Here is a 27687-nt window from a genome sequence, read left to right on the forward strand (position 1 = left end):
AGGAAATGAAATGAAAATGTTGTGTGGCTTGGAGTCAAAAAGCCAAGGACTTGGGCTGATTTGGAGAGAACAAGCTGAAAACAGTTTTGCTCATGTACCATTCCCTAAACCTTAGCTCCATGCAGAGTAAGAGGGTCAGAAAAGAAATTTTTTCGTAGAATCAGATGTGTGGCACTTATGTTGTAAATAGATGCCTAACCTATTTACAATGTTTGACACTAAAATATAATTGTAATAATTGAGGATGAAATTCTTTAAGTCCATTCCCACTTAATATTGTTGCCTGTTTTGTACATTTCCTGGATAGATCAAAAGCCTCAAAGGAATGAAGGACAAAAGTATAGTCGATTCTAATTATTTGCGAATTCCCTATTTGCTAACTCCCCTACTGGCTAAAATTTATTTGTAACCCCAGAATCAATACTTGTGGTGCTTTTGAGGTCATTTGCAGACCTGAGCAGTTGGTGAAAGATGTGAGTCGCCCTCCACTTGTGTCCCTGGCTGAGGTCCAACAAGGACTGTAAGCAAGGGTCCTTCTCTTGGTCTATTTAATGCCGTATTTTTCATATTTTTTGTGCTTTTTGTTGGTAATCTCCTGGTTTAAAATGGCTCCCAGACATAGTGCTGAAGGGCTGTTAGTGTTTCTAAGCACCAGAAAGCTGTGTTGTGCCTTACAAAGAAAAAAACCTGTGTTAGTTAGCTTTGTTCCATCATGAGTTATAGCGTTATTGGCCGTGAGTTCAGTATTAATGAGTCAATGATACGTATTAAATAAAATGTCTTTCAATTAAATAAAAACACACATAAAACAAGATTATGTATTGATCAGCTGATGAAAATGCTGTGTAATCAGAGGCTCATAAGAACCCAACCCTGTATTTTCCCAAGGATCGATGACTCTGTACTTGGTAATTCAGTGTTAGTTGTGACTTTACAACAAACTCCATCAAATAAAAAGAGTTGACCATATTCATAATTCCCATGAGTTCATTCTCATGGAAAAGCATCAGTGATCTACTAAGTAGGAACCAACTTTAAATAAGGTTAAGTCCACAATAAAGTGCCACAACACAAAGCTTTATGTTATCCAGTTTATTTATTTGCTGCTTGTGCCAATCATATTTATTTCTGATTTCCCTTATTTTACTGAAGTTTCCCCAGGAGCACTTGACACATGAAGAAATTTCTTTAAACACACACACACACACACAAGACCAGAAAACTAGCCTCTAGGGAATGTACATGTATAAACATTGAAATATTTCTTGTGCATAGTGCCCAAAATATTGTTTTCAGTTAGCAAACTATTGATGTTGTTGGAAAGCAGGGTATAGGGGCTCCTGGGTGGTTCAGTCAGTTAAATGTCTGCCTTCAGCTCGGGTCGTGATCCAGGGGTCCTGGGATGTAGCCCCACCTTGTGTTCCCTGCTCAGTACCCACTGAACCTGCTTCTCCGTCTCCCTCTGCCCCTTCCTGCCCCCCCCACTCGTGTGTGAACGGGCACGCTCTCTCTCGCAAATAAATAAATAAATAAATAGATAGATAAAATATTTAAAATAAAAAAAGCAGGGTATACAGGTAGGAAAGGGGGATCATGTGGCATGGAAGCCATTGGCATTCAAAGACAGACCAAGGATCTCCCCTTCTTGAGCTGACAGGCAGAGGAATTCTAGTGCAACTGGCGTTTCATCATGTCTAATTATGTCTGGCCACTGGTGGAGTGGTTGTGCCTCAGGGCTGTCACCTGAGCAGCCCAGGAGCCTCCTGAGATTAGAGAGAGCTCATGGTAGAGGAATAGAAACAAAAATGTCCCTTGAACAAAGCCTTGCCCATCAGAGAAGAGAAATAGTTCTGAACGGAGTGCAGGTTTTGTTATTATATGCTCCCCCAAACCAGGCCTATTTGTCCTTGTGGTCTTGGGAGAGGGAGGCATGGAAGTAAAATGTTAAGTCAGCTATTTACCTGGAGGCACCAGGAGTCTCCTTGGGACTCCTCCAGGACAATGACAGATGACAGAAAGGCAGTTTCACACAGTTCCTACACCCGGAGCTGGGTCATGGGTGGGGGCTGGGGTGCGAGGTTGTAGAGGCCAAAGGCAACAGAATAGAGTGGAGGACTGGGAGGTGGGGAGTGGGCTTGTACACAGGAGACACATGTGTGGCTTCCTGAAATACTGTGCCAAGGATTTATAAGGGACTGAAATGCAGTTAGAAATATAGGTTGTCATGACGGTAGCCCATTGACACAGACCGGAAAAGCAAGAAGAAATATGCCTGATTCATGTAAGTATGAGTATGGTATTGGAATATCTTGTCCTCATTTTCCATGTTTCTCTGTTCTCTAATCTGATGGTTTTCCCCTGGCTGCTTATTAGAACCACTAGGGAAGTCTTAAAAAAAAAAAATGCCTGGACCATCTCGAAGATTCTGATTTAATTGATCAGGGGTGAATTCTGGGCATCTGGATGCTTAAAAGTCTTCTAAGGTGATTCACATGGTTAGCCAGGGTTGAAAAGTACTGCTCTGAAACATATCCCTAAGAATTTTCACTCTCCAGAACCCAGTGGATTATATCCAAAGATCGATTAGGCAGGAATGCTGCTACATGCCCACTTCAAGAAGGTGCACTTCTGGACGTGCCTTTGAGTACAAATGGGCTCCATTGCCACTCACCTCTCTGCTTGCCCTGCTGTGATGAATTCATCTGTTGTTGTTTTAACCTCTTCCTTCTTCCTGGATACTACAGACCTTCCAAGTCCTGACGCTTTCTCCTACCTTTGACCCAGGGCTAGGTGCTGGTGATAAGGTTGACATTAGGGAAGGAGGGAAGCCATGTTTACATAGTGGCAGGGAGGGGAGGAAGTAGAGGGCAAACGGAAAATAAAGGGCAGCTGAGAAGGAGCGGAAAAGAAGAGAGAATGCAGATCACTGCTTCTCACACAGCCCCATCTGGTCTACCCAAAATATGAGGGAAGGGGTGGTGAAATGGAGCCCCCATGGGAGCCTAAGTGCAAGGCCTTGGGCTCCATCATTTACTAGCTGCTTGATCTTGGGGAAATTACTTAATCTTGTACAACTGAAAAGTGGTGAAGCTCAGGGATTCAAAACAGGTCTGCCTGATTTAAGGACCCCAAACATTTTCCCAGCTTATACAGCATCTTCTAATCCATACCCACACAATGGACCCTTGGTAATGAATACAGTAATTAATAACTTCCCAGACGGTAGTTGAGCTTGTTTTAAAATTCCTATAGTCAAGGAAGTTGGGAGAATGTTACAAGAAGATTAGTTAGGAAAAAAATGGTGTGTCATATATTATCAGCCTAGAACATTTGGAATTGTCATTCGGAAGAAATAAGCTCATTATTAATAGATTACTTTTCTTGTCTTTATGTGACTATTTTCTTAAATTAAAAATGCTTTTTTTTCATATTGCAAAAGCAATGCATGTTCATCTAATACCAATTGGAAAATAAAGATAAGCAACTAATACAAAATTAAACACACTCATAATCCACCCACCCAGATATAACTGCTGTAAACGTCTTTTAGACTTTCTGTGCTTTTATATAGATTTTTAAAAAGTGTAAGTACTGTTTCTTTCACTTCACGAACATCTGGTCAGCAACATTCCGTGTCAATACGTTTGCCTTTCCTACATCATTTTTTATGTCTGCTGATGAAGGTGAGTACTTTTATTTGTTTTTAAACCACACTTGTTTACTCAGAAGTCAGAAACACACAGATAAGGAAACATCTGAAGAGCCCAGGTGTGGCTCTGTGGAGAGGTTGAGTAATTCAAAACAAAGTGCAAAATATAAAAACAATTACAACCAGTTTGACAGTTGTGTGTCTGTTTCCTACAGCCCTTCTACCCAAAGGTCTACCGCTGACTTCAAAGAAAAGTCAGCACAGAGGAGGTCCGGAGGATAAGGTGCAAACCGAGAATCAAACCCACGATAAGAGATTAAAGGAAGCTTGATCAAAGACCCAGCATAAAAGTGCTAGCTCATGACTTGCCTTGGCCCATGGCCCCAAAATATTCACCAGAACAGAGAGCACTCTTTGAAGTGATTGGAAGCGCCCATGCTCAGATGAGCTCTCTGGTCAAAGGGAAATTTTTAAAAAGTGGCACAGGAAAGAGTTGGCAAATTTGCCTCTTCCTATCTCTGGCCTGCACAGCCCTCACAAATTGTTTGAACACTGCTTCTTTGGTTTGTTTTCCAGATAGAAGTCATTTAACTGGGTGTCAAGTACGAATTCAACCTGAGCGGGGAAAGATCACTTGTTTCCTTTGTGGGAGATGTGAGAAGTGTAGAGGCATTTCACATGGCAGCGGACTTGTGCTCACAAGCATGGAGCTGCTCCACTGCTCCTCCTTTTTCTTCAAGGTGTTTAAAAGAGCATGAGATATTTCCAAACTGGCAGTAAGACTTGCTCATTAGTGTCCTTGTTCATTTTACTCACTCATTACTCGTTCACTGCTCTTCCCCCCTCGGAGTTTATTGCTCCTTGTGGTGTTAGGACATAAACCATCCATTTCCCCAGGGAGGGGAAGAAAATGGAAGTGCTCCCAAAATGGCAGTTCCCTCTACCACATTCAGTTTAAATACTTAAAAAGTATTTTAAAAGACAACAGTTACATAAAATTGCTAAAAATGTATGCTTAGAACATCTTTGTTTAGCACTTTTTTCAGCCTCCAATTTTCTGGTTTTTCACTTTTTACATAATTCTCCAAGTGTTGAGGGTCTTTATTTTCATTTCCCCTGTCATCATCTCTTCATTTCCTTTGACGTTTAAGGGAATTACTTTTTCTACCTTTTTGAAATCAATTTCCTCAGCTCTACCTGACATTTCAAGTTAGAGTTTTTACTGACAAATCTTGATTGAGTGCAACATGAGGCTCTGTAAGAGACCTGGAAAGCGCATTCCCTTCTTTACCAGAACCACACAGTCTAGGTGAGGGGTTCATGGTTTTTCCAACAACAACTAAAATGAATACGATGGCAGCTGATACAGATTTAGTGAGGACAGTCCTTGAAGAAGGAGGATTTGAACTGAGCCTTGGAAATGCCTGAAATCTCTAAACATGAAAAAATTAAAAAGGATATTTTAATAGGGGTTGATGCACCATGGTCTAAGTTACAAAAGCAGAAAACTATAGGCATTCACAGCAGAAACTGAGCACAGTCATTTAAATTGGGGCCTATGGCACATGTGAGGAAGTGGGGAGAGAGAAGCTTCACAGGATAAAATCAGAGTGAGAATATGCTGTGGGATCTGGATCTTTCTTCTTTTTTAAATTTCTTCCAGGGTCATTTATTCCATCCATGATTTTATTTGTTTTCTTTTTATTCATGTATAATTAACATGCAGTGTTATATTAGTGTCAGGTGTGGATTTTATTATTATATTTGTATTATTTATATATTTTTCTGGATTTTATTATAAATGCAGACGGAGCATATTGAAAACCTCAGAGTGGAAATGGCATGCAAAAATGTTATGGTAATAATCGGACTGGCACACAGGATGGATTGGAGTAGGGAGAGGCCTGGGGCCATAACTTGGGCAAAAGGGCCTAGATAGAGCCTAAGAGAAGGAGGGCCCAAAACAGAGCAGAAACAGTGGGCATTGCAAGGATGGGATGGACTGGAGGCCAGGAGATGAGAACTGTTCTGACCTGCAGGAGTGGAGGAGGGGGTGTGTGGGAGGAGACAGGAGGACTCACAGATGACTCAGTGTGGTGGTCACACATAACCATTTATGCCTATGCCTTTTATGAGGTGCTAGGTGATGGGAATACAAAGAGGCTAAGTTCATCAACAGAACGGTCGGGAAGACACAGTAGGTGTCCACAATCAGAAACCTCATCTGAGCATTCAAGACTGAGTGAGGCCATGAGCTCTCAGGAGTTCAGAGAAAGAAAGAGTCCCTGAAGTGTGGAGTCATGGGAACTTCAGAGAGAAGATGGGACATATGCTGAACACTGAATAGTGGGTAGCATTTGGGAAGAAAGGGAAGAGAAGTTAGAAGGGTGGGGTGAGGGAGAGAGAAGCAACAGTACTGGGTAGAGAAACACAAGAGTGTTCGTGGCACATGGAGCAAGCCTATCTGGTTGGAGCAGAGAGTGTAAGAACACAGAGGCAGGATATAAAGAGAAAAGGCAGAGAGAGACTTTTGACTACTCTCAGAAAGACTTAGAGGCCAACTTAAAGAGTTTTGTAATTTAACCTGGGCAGTGTCAAACCACTGATATTTTCCAGTGGGAGAGTGACCAACAAAAGTGTATCTGGGGAAGTTTCAGCTGTGAAAGATGCGTGGGATGTATCCAAGGAGAGAGAGGGTCCTAGCACGATGAGTAGATGGGGGACTGCCAGTTAAAAGGGAGTGAGAAGAAAAACTGATCAAGGCAAGAGTACAGAAAAGAGGCAAAAGAGTTACCAAGAAGCCTAAAGGGCAGGGGGAAATACAGAGTTTTACCCAAGGCTCAAACCTGGGAGGCCGTGATACGGGTCGTGCTCTACACCATTGCGCACAAGTCCAGAGAGGACTGGTCTGGAGACAACCCGCAGTTTAGCGTCACACCCAGAAGGTGATGAGAAGCGGGGGCTTGACGTTCAGCTGGAATAGAGACTGAGCCATCATTCCCAGTTGAAAAAAAATCCGCACACCTCAGCCATTGTTTGAAGTTTTTAATTAATGAATTAATTTCTTCAGAAAGCAAAGTATTTTCAAAAGCTCGTTTGAGAACTTATCCTCTCGCGATACAGCTGCGTTCTCAATTGCTCTTTTGTTTTCACCGCAGAACAGTTCAACTCGTAGGAGAAGGAATGTGGGGAGGTCAGTAGGAAGGTTTTCTCACTATTCCAGGTGTTAGAAACTGTGGGCGTTGGGCCTGCTGGACGTAATATCCTCCTCAATGGCAGTAATTCATATTTTATGCATCCTTCTATCAACTGCGGTACCTAGCACAGTGTTTTGCACACTGTAAATACTCCCTGTTGGCTCATTTGCATTTTCATCGTGGTTCTCAAAGATAAAAGAGTGGACATAAGAAAAGCTAACAAGCTTACAGCCAATTTTACAATGACAGACTCTACAAAAACAAATGCAAATCAGATGTCCAATTTGAATTGCAAAAATATTGTAAGCAAGGTCCAAGAAGTAATAACGGCAGCTTCAGATCTTTACTAAAATGATAAAATCCATGAACAGTCCCACAGGGGCGCCTGGCTGGCTCAGTTGGTGGAGCAGTCGACTCTTGATCTCAGGGTTGTGAGTTCGAGCCCCACGTTGGGTGTAAGGATTACTCAAAAACAAAAAAAACAATCCCACATCCCTTGGAGTGTCAGAGACATTCAAAAGTCACAGCACCTTGAAGAGTAGAGTTAGCAGCTGAAGTTACCAGAGTGAAGAGACACCTTGTGTCAGGACCGGGCTCAGGCTGGCAAAGGCAGACTAGTATTCTTTTTTTCATCTGAGATAGGAACTAGCAAGAACTTCAGTTATTTGGAGGTGGGGGTGAGATGTAGGATGGGAGGACCAAGACCTCTCAGAAATAAACCTAACCAACTATAATAAAGGAGAGGAGGACTATACATAGTCATCATTCCTCTTCAATTGACAGTAACATAAGAAAAAGGAGCATCAGTCCAGTTGACTTGATCATAAAAGAGAAACAACAAGCCTCTTGTTCCACCTTCCAAACTACTTAAGAAATACATCCTTCATTTTGTCTCGTTCTTTCTCTGGTCTTTCAGCCGCTCGACTAATCCAGAACATGGATGCTACTGCTGAGCCTTGTACAGACTTTTTTAAATATGCCTGTGGAGGCTGGTTGAAACGCAACGTCATTCCTGAGACCAGCTCCCGTTACAGTAACTTTGACATTTTAAGAGATGAACTAGAAGTCATTTTGAAAGGTTAGTGGAGTTTGTGTCTATGCATCAAAGATTTCTCTCTTAATATATCCATTTTTTAAAGATACAACTCTTAGCCATTATGGAGAATGCCACAGAAGATTAAAGTCGATAATCCCTCCAAGTTTTGTGGCTCACCACTAAGTCACTCTGAGGCTGGTAACACTGAAATGGATATGTTGGCATCTCAGCATTCCTGCTTTCATGTGTGGGTACACATACGATAAAGCTCTGTCATTCTTATAGATGGCATCTTTATGCCATTTCACATAAGAAGAAATTAATTGATGGCCACTAAACACCACCTCCATTGTTTTTCCACTCTGGTCCTGGGTCGAAGTCAGTATTGAGTCGTTACTGTGTCGAGGATGTTACTGACATTTGCATGCCAGAGCAGGTATATTTATTCTAACCCATCTAAGACATTCGCCTTGGGAAGCTGAGGAAGTCTTGTTTAGTCTTCTGCTATCCTCCATCTTCTGTGTTCCCCTCTTCTAGAAGTTACTTTGTAGAAACACAATTTTTGCTATTTTCAAACTTCCAAACAAGTAGAATAATTCAGTCAGTTTATTTGGAGCATGAATAGTACAATCACACAAAGATAATTATTTCCAGCCATAGGTGGAAGACTATCATATTAAATTCCATATTCCTCTGCATTATTATTTCTTTTTAATCTCAATTTCAAAAACAGTACTTTATGTATGGCAGAGCAGTACACCTCACTGTTCATAAAAAAGATAATCTCGTCAAAAAGACTTTCATCTAACTTGGCTAATGACATCAACTCCCAGTTCTGCACTAGGAATAAGGTAAGGGGTTTAGCTTTTCCTATAGAGTTTAGAATGGGGACGGAGTGAACCTACGTACACAAAAACAAGCTTTTTTTCTGAACCCGCATTGCAAATGTTAATTACAGCTGCAAATGAGCAATTTTATTGATGTGTTTTATTAAATGCTCTATTTTAGATGTTCTTCAAGAACCCAAACCTGAAGATATAGTAGCAGTGCAGAAAGCAAAAACATTGTACAGATCTTGTATAAATGAATGTAAGTGCTCTCCATTTTATCTCATTAACAGTGTGCCCAAATATGCAAAGACTTCATAATGAATTTATTTTCATTGTTTTCAAAAGCTGCCATTGATAGCAGAGGTGGGAAACCTCTACTCAGTCTGTTACCAGATATATATGATTGGCCAGTAGCAACAGAAAACTGGGAGCAAACATATGGTAAGGCAATTTTTCCCTCTTTTTTAAAAAAATAATTTCCATGTAAAATCTGTGTTATTATAGTATCATATTAATGCACTAAACCTTCTAAAAGTATACTTCACCTTTCATTGCTTAAGGTACTTCTTGGACAGCTGAGAAATCTATTGCACAACTGAATTCTAAATATGGGAAAAAGGTCATTCTTAATTTTTTTGTCGGCACTGATGATAAGAACTCTGTGAACCATATAATTCATGTAAGTTTGTGTGGCTGACAGCCAAAGTTATCTTTAAATTGTAATAAAATGTTGGGCACCTGGGTGGCTCAGTTGGTTAGGCGACTGCCTTAGGCTCAGGTCATGATCCTGGAGTCCCGGGATCGAGTCCCACATCGGGGTCCCTGCTCAGCGGGGAATCTGCTTCTTCCTCTGACCCTCTTCCCTCTCGTGCTCTCTATCTCTCATTCTCTCTCTCTCAAATAAATAAATAAAATCTTTTAAAAAATTGTAATAAAATGTCTACATACATTGTTATTGATATTTAGAAATAATGCATATTCTCATTTGAATTGCATGAGCAAGATAGTAATAAATTCGTGCTCTGTCCCCAATACCTGGATTCCCAATTTTGGAAGTATTTTCTTAATGCTGTGTTTTAGACATTCATCTCTCCCTTCTGCTACCGTAGGTCTAGATACTGCTTTCTTCGTAAAATAAAGAAATGAAAGGGCCTCCTATTTAGAAAAAGCACCCGATTTCTCTGTGTGTTCATGAAAAGAGCATGGTTTGGTTTACATAAGTAATGCAAGTCTAGAAACCAAAATTTCTAATTGCTTCCAAAAAGAACATAGAAAAGGGTTTTTGAATACAATTTTGGTTGTTACTAAAGAATATTTGAACTTTTTTTTCAGTGAAAGTAAATAAAATATTCTTTTAAAATGGATTTATTCGATTTTTTTTCTCATGTAAGCCATTCATTTAGGTTTACTTAAGGTGCCACCTAAGATGAGATTAATACTTAATGAGTATGTTTGGAATGAACTAAAACATTTACAGAACTTTTATTTGGTTTCCTGTAAAAGAAAGTACCCCAAAAGCTGCAAGTCACAGATTCGTATTTATGTCACTATTGCATAAATCTTTATGGCCATTTTTATCAAAATCATAAAAGAGATTGAAACCAGCTCTCTTCTACAGTCGACCCCTTTCTCCTTCCAGAATTCATTCCTTTGGCTCTTAAGTGCCAGCATCCCCCATGATCACCATGGAGAGATTTCCTAGGGGGAGTTGGAAGGTTGGAAAGGGGCTGAGCCCTACCTTGGTGACACCTTCTGACTCTTTCCATACCAGTCCTCTGGGTTCTGTTTCTTTCATATTGTCCTGGGCTCTTTACAGCTGCTGGCTTTCTCACTCTAATCCATCTGTGCTCTCACTTGCCCCGGACCCATTTAACCATGCAGTGCATAGGAAGCAACCTCACAGAACTGGGAGTGTGTCCAGGTGGCTCTCACTGGAAGGCAATGGACCAGACACACCAGAGCAGAGCCTTGTTTCTTTCCTCTTTCACACACCCAGCTGCCAGAATTTGAGCAGAGCAGAAGAGAACTGAGGAGAAGTCTCCTCTATCCCCCTAGGGTAGGGGATGTCAAAAAAAAATCTCTGGCAAGATTTCCCCTAGCCAAACAGTTCTAGAGTTACCATAGAGGTTTCCAATGTTTTGTTTTTTTCCATCCCAATTAAGGGTGAGAATAGAAGAGAATGTCCCCCAGGAGAGCATATTAGGATCTCAGGAAGCCAAATGTCCTGTAAATGTATAATTTAGAAACTTCCAAGTCCTAGATTCTAACATGTTTTTGTCTACCTGCCCCTTCTATTTTGCATTAAAAAATCCTTCCCAGTGTATTTTTATTCAAGTTTTCTTTGGTTTTCCTCAAATACCTGCAGCATAATCTTCCAGATTGCCTAACTACCCATCAGTGTAACACTTCTAAGTGGTGTGGAAACCATTGCCTAATTTGTATTCACTCACTGTCTGATTGTTACCCTTATAAACAGCAAGAACACTAGGATCTTGTTCGTACATAGATAGACATGCTCATATGTTGTCCACCTGTCCCACATCAACTGAACGGTTTGTTTTCTTCTTTGTATATTTCTTATAGATTGACCAGCCTCGGCTTGGCCTCCCTTCCAGAGACTACTATGAGTGCACTGGAATATATGAAGAGGTAAACAAACAAAAACACAAAACTACGGGAACAATTGGTATAAACTTATATAAATAATGAAAAAGACTTAAGGCCAGCTTTAAACTTAACCCTCTGTGTTCTTCACCCAGAACAGATGCTTAATATTATACATAATAGTGAGCTTCCTTTGACTGAATGAATGTCCTCAGCAGAATGAATGAAAGTCTCTTGAGAAATAAGAAAACTTGGAATTCCTGATTTGTGTCTCGATTCTTACTATTGAAGTCAGATGACCCATTTTGAAAAGTGAATTTTAAGTGTTTCATTTCCTCTATAAACTGAGTCATTTAAAAACTGAACAGACGAATCATGGTCTAGGGTGGTGCCCGTGAGGATCAGGGAGTGGTCCGTGGTGAGACACATCCTACTCTGCAGTACACTTTCAGAGCTTTTGGATGTGACACTTTAGGGAACTACCTAGGTAGGAGCTTCGGGTTCAGACAAACCTTTGCGGCCACCTCCTGACTCTAACACTGGTCCGTGAGCCAAGGGGCACCCTACACCACAGAAAACTGCTGGACATCCTGGGGTGTTTTGTATTGTCTCAGAGCCTTACTGCGCTCACGCTATGTCCATGTGCTTAGGCTTATTGATGTAAAAAAAAAAAAAACAACAGAAGATAAACTCAGCCATGGGATGGATTTCAGATACTTGTGAAAGACGTTAGTTCTATAAATGTTTTCCTCATCATTATTTTGTAACTCAGAAGTAAATTAAGTTTACATTTGATGATCCTGATGGGTTACAACGTACTGGTTATGGCTGAACTTACCACTTAGCGAAAATGATTAGCTAAATATGTTTATGCCAAAATTTATTTTGCCTTATTAAGTTTAAATGACATGGACTAAATTCACTGTACAGTATCTTTTTGAGTGGCTACCCAACACTGAAATGAAGAAAAAGATGTATTATAAAAGGCCACAATCAGTAGCACAGACAGTCAAATGGAGGTGGGGTATTTGAGTTCATGATAATCTAGTTACTGTGTGGGCTGCAGCTATTATAGGCTTTTCGAGCTACTTCCTATTGCAGAGCTGAGGGTGATTGAGGAATTTTTGACTCATTATATTACATTGTCATCATCATCAACTGGGTTGTTTTTCATATTTAAGATTGTGCCCTAAAAACAGCAGATTTTTCCAATCCTAAAAATATGTGGTTTTTTTGTACTTTAACATTTCTGATATCAAGGCTGACCTGGCAGTCAGTGTATACATTTAATGTGATAAAGTTTATTTTTCCCCCCAAAAAAGGTGTGTTAAGATGAGGGTGTATTTGTGCATTTTATATTCAGTGCTATCTCATCATCTAGAACAGGTCACACACTGGCCGTCATAAGCTTAAGTCTATATAGGGGCATTTTTGTTTAACCTGCAGTTTTGTCGTGTTTTTAAATTTGGGATTAGTTGCCAATATTTTTATTTTTATTTTTATTTATTTATTTTATTTTTATTTTTTTGCCACCAAATGTTAAGAAAACATTTTATTTTCCACGTTTTTAGTTGCCAATATTTTTAAAACTTGTAAGATTTTACTTGAGAATCCAGATTTCTTGACAAATTAGTAGGATTGGAAACCCTAGGCCTGCATTCCCATGTGGCAGCAATGGACAGAGCTGTTTGCTTCTTTCCACTGGGGCATTTGTTCTCTAGGTTTGAGTAGTCCTTATTTAGATGACTATTAATTTATATTGACTTCCTGGTCCCTGTATGCTGCTGAGTTTGTAAGTTAGTTGGGTCCTGGTGAAGCTACGGTAACAGAAAGACCTAAAAATAGTGAAGCTCCAACCAGAGAGAAGCTTATTTCTATCTCCCATGGTAGTACAGAAGGAGGCAGGCAGTCCAGGCGAGGAAGGAAGCTTCCTTGACCACCTCATTGCTCGAACATCAACCTCTTCTCGTGTTTGTTACTAGTCTATTTGGGCAGGGTTGGTTCACCAATTCTCTGTTCACATTTCATGCCACAGGAAAAAGAAGAGGTTTCTCTCTATGTAAGTGATGCAGAAGTTGGATGCATTCCATTGCTTAGCATGTTGTCATGTGGCTACAACTAAGTATTGAGGAGGCTGGAAAATGTAGCCTTCAGCTCAGTGGTCATGTATGTGCCTCTTTAAAATTTGGTTGATGGGGAAGAAAGTTCTGTTACTAAAAGGAAGAAGGGGATCTTGGATCTTAGAGTCCTGCTACAGTTTGCATCTGCTGGTCGGGGAAATACAATATTTATAGTCAAACAACGCATTGGTGATCAAATCTGGAATGAGTAATATATTTATAAAGTTCATGGGAGAGAAATCTGAGGCTCTGAGGTTTGCCCTAGAACACTCAGAAAAGCAATAGTAGAACCAGAGCTAGAACTTTTGTCCCTGTCCATTGCTCCTTCCATTACATCATTCCAAATTTGTAAGAATATTAATTTATATTAGTAGGGTTCTTTAAATGAGCAAGTGATAGAGAAAACCCAGCAGCACTGGTATTTACAGCTTGGAAATCATCGGTTCAAGTTAGGTGCCCTTCGATGATGGCCACTTCCACCTGTAATCCCTCACTTAGTTTCTCTTCTGCATCTCTAGCCAGCTATCAGGTAAAAGTTCTAGTTTTACCACTACCTTCCTATCTCTGAAAAAAGTTAACCCCCTTAAATACTTTTTCCTCAGCGTTGTATTGCTTCATGAAAAAAAAATGGTGAAAAGGACAAGCTAACGAAATGACAGCTAGTGGGAAAGTCATAAACCTGGAAGAAGTCTTAATACCATTGTATCTGTCTATGACTGGTCTGCATTGATTTTTCTCCCTTATAGGCTTTTATATATACTGTTCCCTTTGTCTAGAACATTCCATACACACTTGCCACCTGCCCAGCCCCCTTCCTTTCTCCTCACCTTTTAAATTGACATTTAAATTGTACTTCCTCATGAAGGCTTTCCCTGGAACTTTTAACTAGATGAAGATACCTTTATGTTCTCATATCACATGGGTTTCTGGATACTTTTTTATTTAAGGTCATTCCCTGCCCCCTCCCCCCAGGAAACTGTTAAATTAGTGAGAACAGTGGCATGTCTCACTGATTCTTTGCTTTATTTCCAGTATCCAGGTCAGATTCTGACCCTTATGAATTATCAAATGAATACTAAATGAATCAGGGGATAAATCAGTGGATGAACAGTTGAAGGGGAAGATGGCAGGAAGAGAGGAAAGAAAAGGGAAAGTAGAAGCACCCAGTCCTTCGAGGTCCTTCCTAGTTCCTCATCTTGATTTTGGGGCAAGTGTGAGATCTAGAACCTCAGTAGCTGACAGGCTGTATTTCCTAAGCATCTTACACACATCTCACAACTGTGCCTCCCTTCTCCTCTTTTTAATCTCCAGTTCTTTCTTTGCTACATTCAGTTTGCCTGAGATGTATTCACTCATTCAGTGGGTCCCATACTTTTGCATTCCATATTATTTTATTGGAAATAACCAAGAGAAGTTTTGAGGATTAACATAAGGTCACCAACTTTTTACCAAGAAAGATGTTCCATCTTTGACTAGAGAAACCTGGTTTCTTTGCCTGTCATGCTAGCCAGTGATTTTCAAACTCTACTGTGGAGTCTGGTTCTGCAGATATGCTTCAGGGGCTGGGGATGAGGGAGGGTCACACCCCCTCTGATCAAAATGACCCTAATCATAGATCTTGATCAAATCATTACCTAAGCCCATTTCCCCAGGTCCTCCTTGACCTCCTATGCCCATTCTGCTTCATGAAAGCGTGGGGTTTTTTTTGTTTTGTTTTGTTTTGGGGTTTTTTTTTTGGTATTTTTTTGTTTGGTTGGTTTTGTTTTTTTGGTGGTTTTTTTTTTTTTTTTTTTTTTGCTTTTGATACCCTCCAAATGGAATTTTTGTGTTGTGATAATTATGTGGCATTCAAAACAGTAAAATGCCTTGTGCTGTTAGACAACTAAGTAATGAAAATAGATGATGCATTTTTTTTCCAAGAACTATTTCTCACCTTCTTCCTCGAAGAAAAAACCTATTTTTCTCTTGTTAAAAGATCTTCCTGCCTTTCAAACTTATTATGTGCTTTTATTCTGGCAGTTTTAAATGTTATATTTTGAGAAATGCATATTGTATTTCTCTGGTTATTTTTCTAAACTTAAAACACTTTTCCTTTTTATTTTCTGTACTTTCCCTCTCACTTAAAGAGGGAACATGGCTCTAGTGCAAGAGAAACCAGAGATATATATTCTTATATTGTTTTACATGACAGGATCTTTTTTTTTTAAGATTTATTTATTTATTTGCGAGAGAAAGAAAGAGAAAGCAGTGGGGAGGAACAGAGGGAGAGAGAAACTCAAGCAGACTCTGCACTGAGCACAGAGCCTGACACAGGGCTTGATCTCATGACCCCAAGACCATGACCTGAGCGGAAACCAAGAGTCAGATGCTTAACCAACTGCAGCACCCAGGCACCCCAGGATCCTATATTTTCTTAATAATTAGAGTTACTCATGCACAGACTTAAAGAGCTAAATGGGACATTAGAGGATTTGGTCCAAACCCTTATCTTACAAATGAGGAAACAGAGACCCAAAGAAGTAAAATGACTTACTTAAACTCAGATTAAAAGATCCAGGTGTCAGTTAAGAACATGAATTGTAAACAATAGAAACCTACTCTGATTAACTTGAATGACACACTACTACGTCAAAGGACAGAAGTAGTGAGATTTGAAACAATTCGATCCCTTCCAAGGGTATAAATTTCATGCAAGGAAAACAATATGAAAGATACACACTAGCCATAAAAAATAATCATCCCATCCATGGAATTTTTCAATGGAACCAGCCTTATGTGAGGAAGCTCTTGTATATTGATTGATTCACTGAAAGGAATGACAGCCTGAATTTTCTTAAGGAATCACTTACCTTCAGAAGAGTCTCTGAACTCTGTATTTGGAGATAAATGGGAATTGTTTTTCAAAGCTTCCCTTTCTTTCTCTCTGTAGATTATCTAGATTAATTGTTACCTTGTCCTCTTTTGTAAAGAAATCTGTAAGTTAGCAACCCTAAATATTTTTGCGTAACTGGGTTAGAGATATGTATACGCCCTGTGTTTGTCTGAGAGGGTAGAATCAGCCAGAGTAGCAGTTTCCAAACCTGAGACCTCTGCGCGTCAATGGCAGGGCTCTGTGGAGCCACACCTTCACATCTACATACTCTAAGACAATCCATCATGATTTATGTTACTTGCTTGTACACCAAGGAGATAATTATTTGAACAGAGCATTTCAGGGCTAAAAGAAAAGTGAGGGAGTCCCTGGGTCTAGTGGATGAGAGCCCGAGGAGGTGGGGCAGGAGTGGGAAAGGAGAACTACAGGAGAGAGTGAGCGCTATGAGGCATGGCCGGGAAGAAGGAGTTCAGAGTCAGGAGGAAATTGAATCCTCTTAGAAAAACTGGGGGTTTATAAAAAATGGAGGTGTTCGAGGGTTAAGGATAGAGGACTTGGAACATGGCCAGGATGGTTGGAAGCCAGAAAGAGATGATCCAGAGTCTGTGTATCTGAATAAGAGAAAATGCAGAGCAGGAAAGAAGGAAGGAGCACAGGCTGAGCTTTGCAGTCCTTTAGATGAGCAGGTGCAAGCTGGAACTGAGTTAAACCTAGAGAGGATTTTGTTTGCCCACTTATCCAAAATACAAGCTGAGAGAAACTGTTCCAGACTTGGGCTGAGAATCTGATGTCTCAGGAAGTGAGGGAAACTTACTTCTTAATATACTTAAAATTTAACTTCATTTTTTAAATCAGTAGACATTTATTGAGCTTCTACTATGTGACAGATAGTTTTCTAGGCAGTAGAGATACTGAGGAAACAAGACAGAAAAGGTCCTTGTTCACCTGGAACTCATGTTCTGATGGGAGGAGATAGAAAACAAAGAAACAAGTAAATAATTTAAGGAAATAAGATGAATGCAGACAGTAGTGTTATAAAGGAAACAAAACAAGGTGATATGATATAAGGTGAGTGACTAGGGATAGGGGTGGGTGGATAATTTCGATGTAATTTGATTTGTTTTTTTTTTCTTTTTTTTCTTTTTTTTTAAATTTCTTATTTATTTATTTGACACAGAGAGAGACACAGCGAGAGAGGGAACACAAGCCGGGGCGGGGGCGGGGGGGAGAGGGAGAAGCAGGTTTCTCGCCGAGCAGGGAGCCCGATGAGGGGCTCGATCCCAGGACCCTGGGATCATGACCTGAGCCGAAGGCAGACGCTTCACTGACTGAGCCACCCAGGCGCCCCTGATTTGGTTTTTAAAAAGACCACTCTGGCTGCTCCTTGGCTGACTTGATAGCACAGATCCTACAAGGGATACTGCTGACCTCATTTTGTCCCCTCTGGGCACCAGGTGACTAATAGTCAGGAGGTTTTAGCCAGGCCAGGCATCTGTATTTAACAAAACATAAAGGAGCTTTTATTTTTTATATTTTAATATAATTTATTAAATTATAAGTTCATACTCAATTTTTCATAATGATTGTGTTTAGAAAAAAGTGTTTTTGTTTTAAGTCACTGAGTTTTGGAGTGATTTCATTTTTCTGCAATAGCTACCTGGAACAGCAGTAGAAATGAGATGTCACACGAGTGCATGGAAAGGATTTCTATCCCAGATTTGAGTGAAGGAAGACAGTATCTCCTGACTCCCAGCACCTCTGAGTCAGAGCACCCCTCCTCAGAGAATGCCCACTACTTCATCATTGCCACAGGAAGCTGAGACATAAAGGAGCTTTAAAACTTGAGGCTTAGTGAGTATGACAAGACTCGTTTTGGCTGTGTGACATTGACAAGAGGATTTTTTGAGATGGATTGAATCTGGCTTATAAAAGGAACTACATGCATCTTCCCCCAAATGTGCAATAAACCTTAGAAGTTACACAATAAGGTTCTCCTCATTAGTAATGTGATGAAAGCTCCAAAGAGTCCCCATGCTGGTCCACAGTGGATCCTCTTGTTCCTCTGTTTATCCTGCTCAGACCAGGGGCTCTTTCTGCCTTCTGGTCCCCAGGAATGGCTGTGTGATTCTGGATAACTGCCGTCCCTTTTTGGGAAGCAAGTCTCCATGTGCTGGCAGCTGCATGCTCCCTGACAATGATGTTTAAACGGTGGGGGGCGTGGGGGAGATCTTTTTGATGGGAAACCTAGCTTTCCTGCTTGAAGTCCCCTGTGTGTTCCTTCAGGAAACTTTCTGTGTAACATTATTAAAAATCCCCGGGCATCGGTAGCTAAGAAGAGCACAGTTCTGTGACTTTTCAGTCACTTCATGCTCCGTATGCCTTCCCTAGAAAGGGAAGGCAGAAAACTGGTAAGAGCTGGGTGTCTCGGAACAGAATCTTTGGAAGTGAAACTCCTCATCCTTAGGTGGTTGTCATACCAAAGTACCCAAATATCAGCCAATCTAACTGGAAAGCTATCTGTTCATCCCTGGGTCTTGCTGTTATTCCTAGACAAAGATACTAAAGTTTAAAGGACAATAGTCAAATGTCATTGCTGTCTTTCTCTTTGGCAACCAACAAATACCAGCTTTTTTCTAAGCAGCAGAAGCCCAATTTCTGAACAGAGCCAATTTATAAATACCATTGCTTGGTCCTGCAAAATGAAGATTGTTCTACTTAGAGTGACAATTCATGGTCTTGGGTGTTAGTAAATATCATCTTGTTGATAGCGTGTAATTTCAAAACTCACAAAACTGCTATTATGGATTTTACCATAAAACCATGTAAAACCAATGATCATCTTTGAACCTGCTATTATAGGAGTTGGGATTTACAATGTCTTATTTTTAAAAGAAGGGCTATGCAGGTATTTAGGTGGATTCTTTTTCACATAAAGGATTCGCCATTTGAAGGCTTCAACAAAAACTCCCTTATGATTGTCAAGATAGTTGGCTCTGACCTTGTCCTGGTAACTAATTGCTCTCTCAGTGACAAAATAGAAACACTGGATTTCAATTTTAAAAATATCCTAGCCAACCTACTATTTAAATGCTAAAATATATGTTGATTACTTTCTCCCCAAATCATGACAATTACTATCATTTGCCATATTACATATCTACAAAATATCTTAAGGAAGAAAATTAAAACATTAGGGTAGAGAATCATATCTTGTAAAAAGGATTTAACAGCAGGAGTAAGCCTGGGTTCTGACAGCTACTAGATAAATTTGGCAGCCAGGAAAGATAATCAAGATACTAAGACACATGTTATAATCAGTCACATTGGAATAGTTGCCAGGTAATGGAGCTTATTAGAGGAAGTAGTGTATTCCATGTAGCTGTATTAAAGAGTCCAGCATCCCAGACCCTGCTGATATCCTATGCTTCCGGTTTTCTGAGAAACTTCACCTGCTTGGCAGACTAGAAGCACCATCCAAAGTTCTTGTGCTTGCCTTTTGCCAAGCTCTATAGTCTTTAAATGTATCTGTAAAGATAAAGATACTGGAGTAGAACCACTTTGCAGAGTCAAGGAAGTACAGGAGACCATTCTTGTTACTGCTTTCTTACCTCATTAACAAAAAAAGCATCCCACAGAATAAAAGAACAAAAATCTCAGCAGGCTGATATTGGAAAATTCAAATTACCATTTCCTTCATAGTAGTAATTCCCTGCTGAATGCAGATGAATTCATATTATTTGAAATATAGTTAATTCAAAACATTGCATGCTTATAGTTTGGAATAGTTGGGCCCGTGAGATATGAACTCAGACATATTTGTTTACTTCCAAGTGAAACAAGAATTCTGATTGCCTTTTAATAGGAAAAGAATGGATTTGGTGAGAATACACATACAAACATCCTTTCATCCCCGTTACCTTAGTGATTAGGTTTTAATACAGGCCCACAGCTGAAAATAGTTTGTTCAAATGAGTAGCAGATCCATGTATAGAGATGCTAGCTAGATACCCCAGCATTACAGGGTATCTATAAAAAGGGAAACCCTCTCCCTGGGGAACAGTTTACTTAGCATTTACTGAAGGTCATGGAATGCCTGTATCTAAACATTACCTTAAGCTGTCCTCTTGATTTTCAAACTGATAATACCTATACATCTTGCTTGATAAAATACTTATTTCCCTGTAAGTTTTATGTTTGATCCTCTTGATGAGTAGCTGTAAATTCAGATGTACCTTTCCTACTCACAGTGAATAGAAGTGTGCCCCTTTCACTGATAATGAATGAGTAGGGGGTTTAAAACCCTCCTGAAACTACAAAGTGTTAAGCACTATATAACCTTCCTTTGTATTTGCCCCAGGAATAAGTATTAGGAGCATAGAAATACCCGTTAATCCCACCCTTGTGTGGCATGACTTCCCCAATCATGGTTCTCTGTCTGTCATTAAGCTGATGCTGGGAACTTGAATATTGAGTAAATTTTAACAAGGTGAGACCATAATTTATTTTTTTAAATTTTTTATTGTTATGTTAATCACTATACATTACATCATTGGTTTTTGATGTAGTGTTCCATGATTCATTCTTTGTGCATAACACCCAGTGCTCCATGCAGAACGTGCCCTCCCCAATACCCATCACCAGGCTAACCCATCCTCCCACTCCCCCAGAACCCTCAGTTTGTTTTTCAGAATCCATCATCTCTCCTGGTTCGTCTCCCCCTCCGATTTCTCCCCCTTCATTCTTCCCCTCCTGCTATCTTCTTTTTTTTTTTTCTTAACATATATTGCATTATTTGTTTCGGAGGTACAGATCTGTGATTCAACAGTCTTGCACAATTCACAGCGCTCACCATACCACATACCTTCCCCAATGTCTATCACCCAGCCACCCCATCCCTCCCCCCACACTCGAGCAACCCTCAATTTGTTTACTGAGATTAAGAATTCCTCATATCAGTGAGGTCATATGATTCATGTCTTTCTCTGATTGACTTATTTCGCTCAGCATCACACCCTCCAGTTCCATCCACGTCGTTGCAAATGGCAAGATCTCATTCCTTCTGATGGCTGCATAATATTCCATTGTATATATATATACCACATCTTCTTTATCCATTCATCTGTCGATGGACATCTTGGCTCTTTCCAGAGTTTGGCTATTGTGGACATTGCTGCTATAAACGTCGGGGTGCACATACCCCTTCGGATCCCTACATTTGTATCTTTGGGGTAAATACCCAGTAATGCAATTGCTGGATCATATGGCAGCTCTATTTTTAACTTTTTGAGGAACCCCCATATTGTTTTCCAGAGTGATTGCACCAGCTTGCATTCCCACCAGCAGTGTAGGAGGGTTCCCCTTTCTCCACATCCCCGCCAAGGTCTGTTGTTTCCTGACTTGTTAATTTTAGCCATTCTGACGGGTGTGAGGTGGTATCTCATTGAGGCTTTGATTTGGATTTCCCTGATGCCAAGCGATGTTGAGCACTTTTTCATGTGTCTGTTGGCCATTTGGATGTCTTCTTTGGAAAAATGTCTGTTCATGTCTTCTGCCCATTTCTTTTTTTTTTTTTTTCTGCCCATTTCTTGATTGGATTATTTGTTCTTTGGGTGTTGAGTTTGATAAGTTCTTTATAGATTTTGGATACTAGCCCTTTATCTGATATGTGATTTGCAAATATCTTCTCCCATTCTGTCGGTTGTCTTTTGGTTTTGTTGACTATTTCTTTTGCTGTGCAAAACTTTTTATCTTGATGAAGTCCCAATAGTGCATTTTGCTTCCCTTGCCTTTGGCGATGTTTCTAAGAAGAAGTTGCTGTGGCTGAGGTCGAAGAGGTTGCTGCCTGTGTTCTCCTTTAGGATTTTGATGGACTCCTGTCTCACGTTTAGGTCTTTCAACCATTTCGAGTCTATTTTTGTGTGTAGTGTAAAGAAATGGTCCAGTTTCATTCTTCTGCATGTGGCTGTCCAATTTTCCCAACACCATTTGTTGAAGAGATTGTCTTTTTTCCATTGAACATTCTTTCCTGCTTTGTCAAAGATTAGTTGACCATAGAGTTGAGGATCCATTTCTGGGCTCTCTATTCTGTTCCATTGATCTATGTGTCTGTTTTTGTGCCAGTACCATACTGCCTTGATGATGACAGCTTTGTAATAGAACTGGAAGTCCGGAATTGTGATGCCGCCAGCTTTGCTTTTCTTTTTCAGCATTCCTCTGGCTATTCGGGGTCTCTTCTGGTTCCATACAAATTTTAGGATTATTTGTTCCATTTCTTTGAAAAAAGTGGATGGTATTTTGATGGGGGTTGCATTGAATGTGTAGATTGCTCTAGGTAGCATTGACATCTTCACAGTATTTGTTCTTCCAACCCATGAGCATGGAACGTTTTTCCATTTCTTTGTATCTTCCTCAATTTCTTTCATGAGTATTTTATAGTTTTCTGAGTACAGATCCTTTGCCTTTTTGGTTAGATTTATTCCTAGGCATCTTATGGTTTTGGGTGCAATTGTAAATGGGATCGACTCCTTTATTTCTCTTTCTTCTGTCTTGTTGTTGGTGTATACGATTTTATATCCTGTGCATTGATTTTATATCCTGCCACTTTACTGAATTCCTGTATGAGTTCTAGCAGTTTTGGGGTGGAGTCTTTTGGATTTTCCACATAAAGTATCATATCATCTGCAAACAGTGAGAGTTTGACTTCTTCTTTGCAGATTTGGATGCCTTTGATTTCTTTTTGTTGTCTGATTGCTGTGGCTAGGACTTCTAATACTATGTGGAATAGCAGTGGTGATAGTGGACATCCCTGCCGCATTCCTGACCTCAGGTGGAAAGCTCTCAGTTTTTCCCCATTGAGAATGATATTTGCTGTAGGTTTTTCATAGATGACTTTTATGATATTGAGGTATGTACCCTCTATCCCTATACTCTGAAGAGTTTTGATCAAGAAAGGATGCTGTACTTTGTCAAATGCTTTTTCTGCATCTATTGAGAAGATCATATGATTCTTGTTCTTTCTTTTGTTAATGTATTGTATCACGTTGATTGATTTGCGGATGTTGAACCAGCCTTGCAGCCCAGGGATAAATCCCACTTGGTCGTGGTGAATAATCCTTTTAATGTACTGTTGGATCCTATCGGCTAGTATTTTGGTGAGAATTTTTGCATCCATGTTCATCAAGGATATTGGTCTGTAATTCTCTTTTTTGATGGGGTCTTTGGTTTGGGGATCAAGGTAGTGGTGGCCTCATAAAACGAGTTTGGAAGTTTCCTTCCATTTTTATTTTTTGGAACAGTTTCAGAAGAATAGGTATTAATTCTTCTTGAAATGTCTGATAGAATTCCCCTGGGAAGCCATCTGGCCCTGGGCTTTTGTTTGTTGGGAGATTTTTGATGACTGCTTCAATTTCCTTAGTGGTTATGGGTCTGTTCAGGTTTTCTGTTTCTTCCTGGTTCAGTTTTGGTAGTTTATACATCTCTAGGAATACCTCCATTTCTTCCAGGTTATCTAATTTGCTGGCATATGGTTGCTCATAATATGTTCTTATAATTGTTTGTATTTCTTTGGTGTTGGTTGTGATCTCTCCTCTTTCATTCATGATTTTGTTGATTTGGGCCATTTCTCTTTTCTTTTGATAAGACTGGCCGGGGGTTTATCAATCTTGTTAATTCTTTCAAAGAACCAGCTCCTTGTTTCGTTGATCTGTTCTACTGTTCTTTTGGTTTCTATTTCATCGATTTCTGCTCTGATCTTTATTATTTCTCTTCTCCTGCTGGGTTAGGCTTTATTTGCTGTTTTTTCTCTAGCTCCTTTAGGTGTAGGGTTAGGTTGTGTATTTGAGACCTTTCTTGTTTCTTGAGAAAGGCTTGTATTGCTATATACTTTCCTCTTAGGACTGCCTTTGCTGCATCCCAAAGATTTTGAACAGTTGTGTTTTCATTTTCATTGGTTTCCATGAATTTTTTTAATTCTTCTTTAATTTTCTGGTTGACCCATTCATTCTTTAGTAGGATGCTCTTTAGCCTCCATGTATTTGAGTTCTTTCTGACTTTCCTCTTGTGATTGAGTTCTAGTTTCAAAGCATTGTGGTCTGAAAATATGCAGGGAATAATCCCAGTCTTTTGGTACCGGTTGAGACCTGATTTGTGACCTAGGATGTGATCAATTCTGGAGAATGTTCCATGGGCACTAGAGAAGAATGTGTATTCCGTTGCTTTGGGATGGAATGTTCTGAATATGTCTGTGAAGTCCATTTGGTCCAGTGTGTCATTTAAAGTCTTTATTTCCTTGTTGATCTTTTGCTTAGATGATCTGTCCATTTCAGTGAGGGGGGTGTTAAAGTCCCCCACTATTATTGTATTGTTGTCAATGTGTTTCTTTGCTTTTGTAATTAATTGCCTTAATTGGCTGCTCCCATGTTAGGGGCATAGATATTTACAATTGTTAGATCTTCTTGTTGGATAGACCCTTTAAGTAGGATATAGTGTCCTTCCTCATCTCTTATTACAGTCTTTGGTTTAAAATCTAATTTGTCTGATATAAGGATTGCCACCTCAGCTTTCTTTTGGTGTCCATTAGCATGGTAAATTGTATTCCACCCCCTCACTTTCAATCTGGGGGTGTCTTTGGGTCTAATATGAGTCTCTTGCAGACAGCATATTGATGGGTCTTGTTTTTTTATCCAGTCTGATTGCCTGTGTCTTTTGATTGGGGCATTTAGCCCATTTACATTCAGGGTAACTATTGAAAGGTATGAATTTAGTGCCATTGTATTGCCTGTAAGTTGACTGTTACTGTATATTGTCTGTGTTCCTTTCTGGTCTATGCTGCTTTTAGGCTCTCTCTTTGCTTAGAGGACCCCTTTCAATATTTCTTGGAGGGCTGGTTTCGTGTTTGCAAATTCCTTTAGTTTTTGTTTGTCCTGGAAGCTTTTTATCTCTCCTTCTATTTTCAATGACAGCCTAGCTGGATATAGTATTCTTGGCTGCATATTTTTCTCGTTTAGTGCTCTGAATATATCATGCCAGTCCTTTCTGGCCTGCCAGGTCTCTGTGGATAGGTCTGTTGCCAATCTAATGTTTCTACCCTTGTAGGTTACATATCTCTTCTCCCGAGCTGCTTTCAGGATTTTCTCTTTGTCTCTGAGACTCGTAAGTTTTACTATTAGATGTCAGGGTGTTGACCTATTTTTATTGATTTTGAGAGGGGTTCTCTGTGCCTCCTGGATTTTGATGCCTATTTCTTTCCCCACATTAGGGAGGTTCTCTGTTATAATTTGCTCCAATATACCTTCTGCCCCTCTCTTTCTTCTTCTGGGATCCCAATTATTCTAATGTTGTTTCATCTTATGGTATCGCTTATCTCTCGAATTCTGCCCTCGTGATCCAGTAGCTGTTTATCTCTCTTTTTCTCAGCTTCTTTATTTTCCATCATTCGGTCTTCTATATCGCTGATTCTTTCTTCTGCCTCATTTATCCTAGCAGTTAGTGCCCCCATTTTTTATCGCACCTCATTAATAGCCTTTTTGATTTTGACTTGGTTAGATTTTAGTTCTTTTATTTCTCCAGAAAGGGTTTCTCTAATATCTTCCATGCTTTTTTCAAACCCAGATAGTATCTTTAAAATCATGATTCTGAACTCTAGGTCTGACATCGTACTAATGTCCGTATTGAGTAGGTCCCTGGCAGACAGTACTACCTCTTGTTCTTTTTGTTGAGGTGATTTTTTTCCATCTTGTCATTTTGTCCAGGGGAGAATAGACGAATGAGAGAACAAAATGCTAAGAGGTTATATAGGGTATATATATAACAGAGTATATAACAGGGTATATAACAGAAAATGTACTCTAAACAAAACAGAAAAGACCTGAAACCAGGGGGAAAGAAAGTGAGAGAAAAAAAAAGAAAAAGATAAAAACAAACAAAAACAGAACAAAACAATAAAAAACAATATGATCAAATATGATCAAATATGATCAGGCTGGTGCATAGATCAGTGCCACACACTAGATTTTGGGGGTATTTTGGTCTGTTAGAAGAAAGTGCCTCCCAAAATTTTAAAGAAAGAAAGACTTATATATGTACAAAATAAGAGTTGATATGATGAAGGGATGGAATACGACTGTAAAGATGAAAATTATAAAAAATTTTATAAAAGGAATTGATAAGATAAGTTGTTTGAAAAAAAAAGAAGATTTAAAAAAAGAAAGAAAGAAAAAGGGGGAGAGAATGTGATCAGGCAGGAGACTAGAACAAAGCCATACACTAGAGATTTAGGGTATATTTTGATCTGTTAGAAGAAACTGTATCTCAAAATTTTAAAGAGAGAACAACTTATATATATATCAAAAATAAGGGTAACTACTATGAAGGGATAGAATATGACTCTAAAAATGAAAAATAAAAATGTTTTTTTTAAAAGGGATTGATAAGATGTTGGTTGAAAAAGGGAAAAAGAAAAATTCAAAAAAAAAGTTAAAAAAATTAACTTTGAAAGACTAAAGAATCATGGTAAAAAAGCCATGAATTCCATGTGCAGTATTCCCCTAGCGCTGGAGTTCTGCCGTTCTCATAGATTGGTAAACTTGGTCTTGGCTGGCTGTTCTTGCTGATTTTTCTGGGGGAGGGGCCTGTTGCCGTGGTTCCCAAATGTCTTTGCCGGAGGCGGAATTGCCCCGCCCTTGCCTGTCGGGGCTAAGCAAGCTGCTCGGGTTTGCTCTCGGGAGCTTTTGTTCCCTGCAAGCTCTCGGTACAGCTTTGGGGGACGAGAGTGAAAATGGTGGCCTCCCAATCTCTGCCCCAGAGGAGCTGAGAACTCGGGGCCCCGCTCCTCAGTGTGCCCCCAGAGAAAAGCAGTCACTCCCGTCTCCCCGGTCTGCGGCCACACTCCGTGCTCACCCGGCCTGTGACCGAGCGTTGCTATCTCTGGCACCCGACCCCGTGTGGAGTCTCCAAACCCAGCAGATCCCTGCGGTGCGCTCCCGCGCCGCTCCTCCCGGGGGAGGAAGGGGAGTCTCCCCGGATCTGCCACTTATTGGGTCCCTGCTGGAGGAGCAGTGGCCCAACCGCGCAGTGGATCACAGTTTATGGCAACCCTGAGCTGAGAGCCTGAGCCTCGGCTCCATCTCTGCAGCTGGCTTCCCCGCTCTGATACCTGGGAGCTCTGTCACACTCAGGCACCCCCGGGCTTTCTGTGACCCCGAGGGTCCTGAGACCACACTGTCCTGCGAGGTTTCCACCCCCTGCTTAGCCACTGGAGCGACGTCCCTCAGCAGAGCCAATTTCTAAAGTTCTGATTTTGTGCTCTGCTGCTCTATCTCTTTCCAGAAGCGGCCAACAGAGGCCCCCTCTCCCTGCCGTCTATCCTCCCGAATATAGCCT

At 40.2% G+C, this 27687-nt stretch overlaps 1 protein-coding gene across 6 annotated transcripts in view; it reads left to right on the forward strand.

Annotated features, from left to right (window-relative positions):
* MME (membrane metalloendopeptidase) overlaps positions 1-27687 on the forward strand; it is a 106115-nt gene that overhangs the window by 25211 nt on the left and 53217 nt on the right. For all 6 annotated transcript variants that reach the window (XM_027584793.2, XM_027584798.2, XM_027584797.2 and 3 more), the window contains 5 exons: positions 7763-7924; positions 8891-8971; positions 9058-9153; positions 9273-9391; positions 11296-11361. In XM_027584793.2, coding sequence (XP_027440594.1) covers positions 7763-7924; positions 8891-8971; positions 9058-9153; positions 9273-9391; positions 11296-11361 — 524 coding nt within the window. The remainder of the gene's footprint in view (positions 1-7762; positions 7925-8890; positions 8972-9057; positions 9154-9272; positions 9392-11295; positions 11362-27687) is intronic.

The sequence above is a fragment of the Zalophus californianus genome, chromosome 1 (assembly GCF_009762305.2).
Source record: "Zalophus californianus isolate mZalCal1 chromosome 1, mZalCal1.pri.v2, whole genome shotgun sequence".
Lineage (NCBI taxonomy): Eukaryota > Metazoa > Chordata > Mammalia > Carnivora > Otariidae > Zalophus > Zalophus californianus.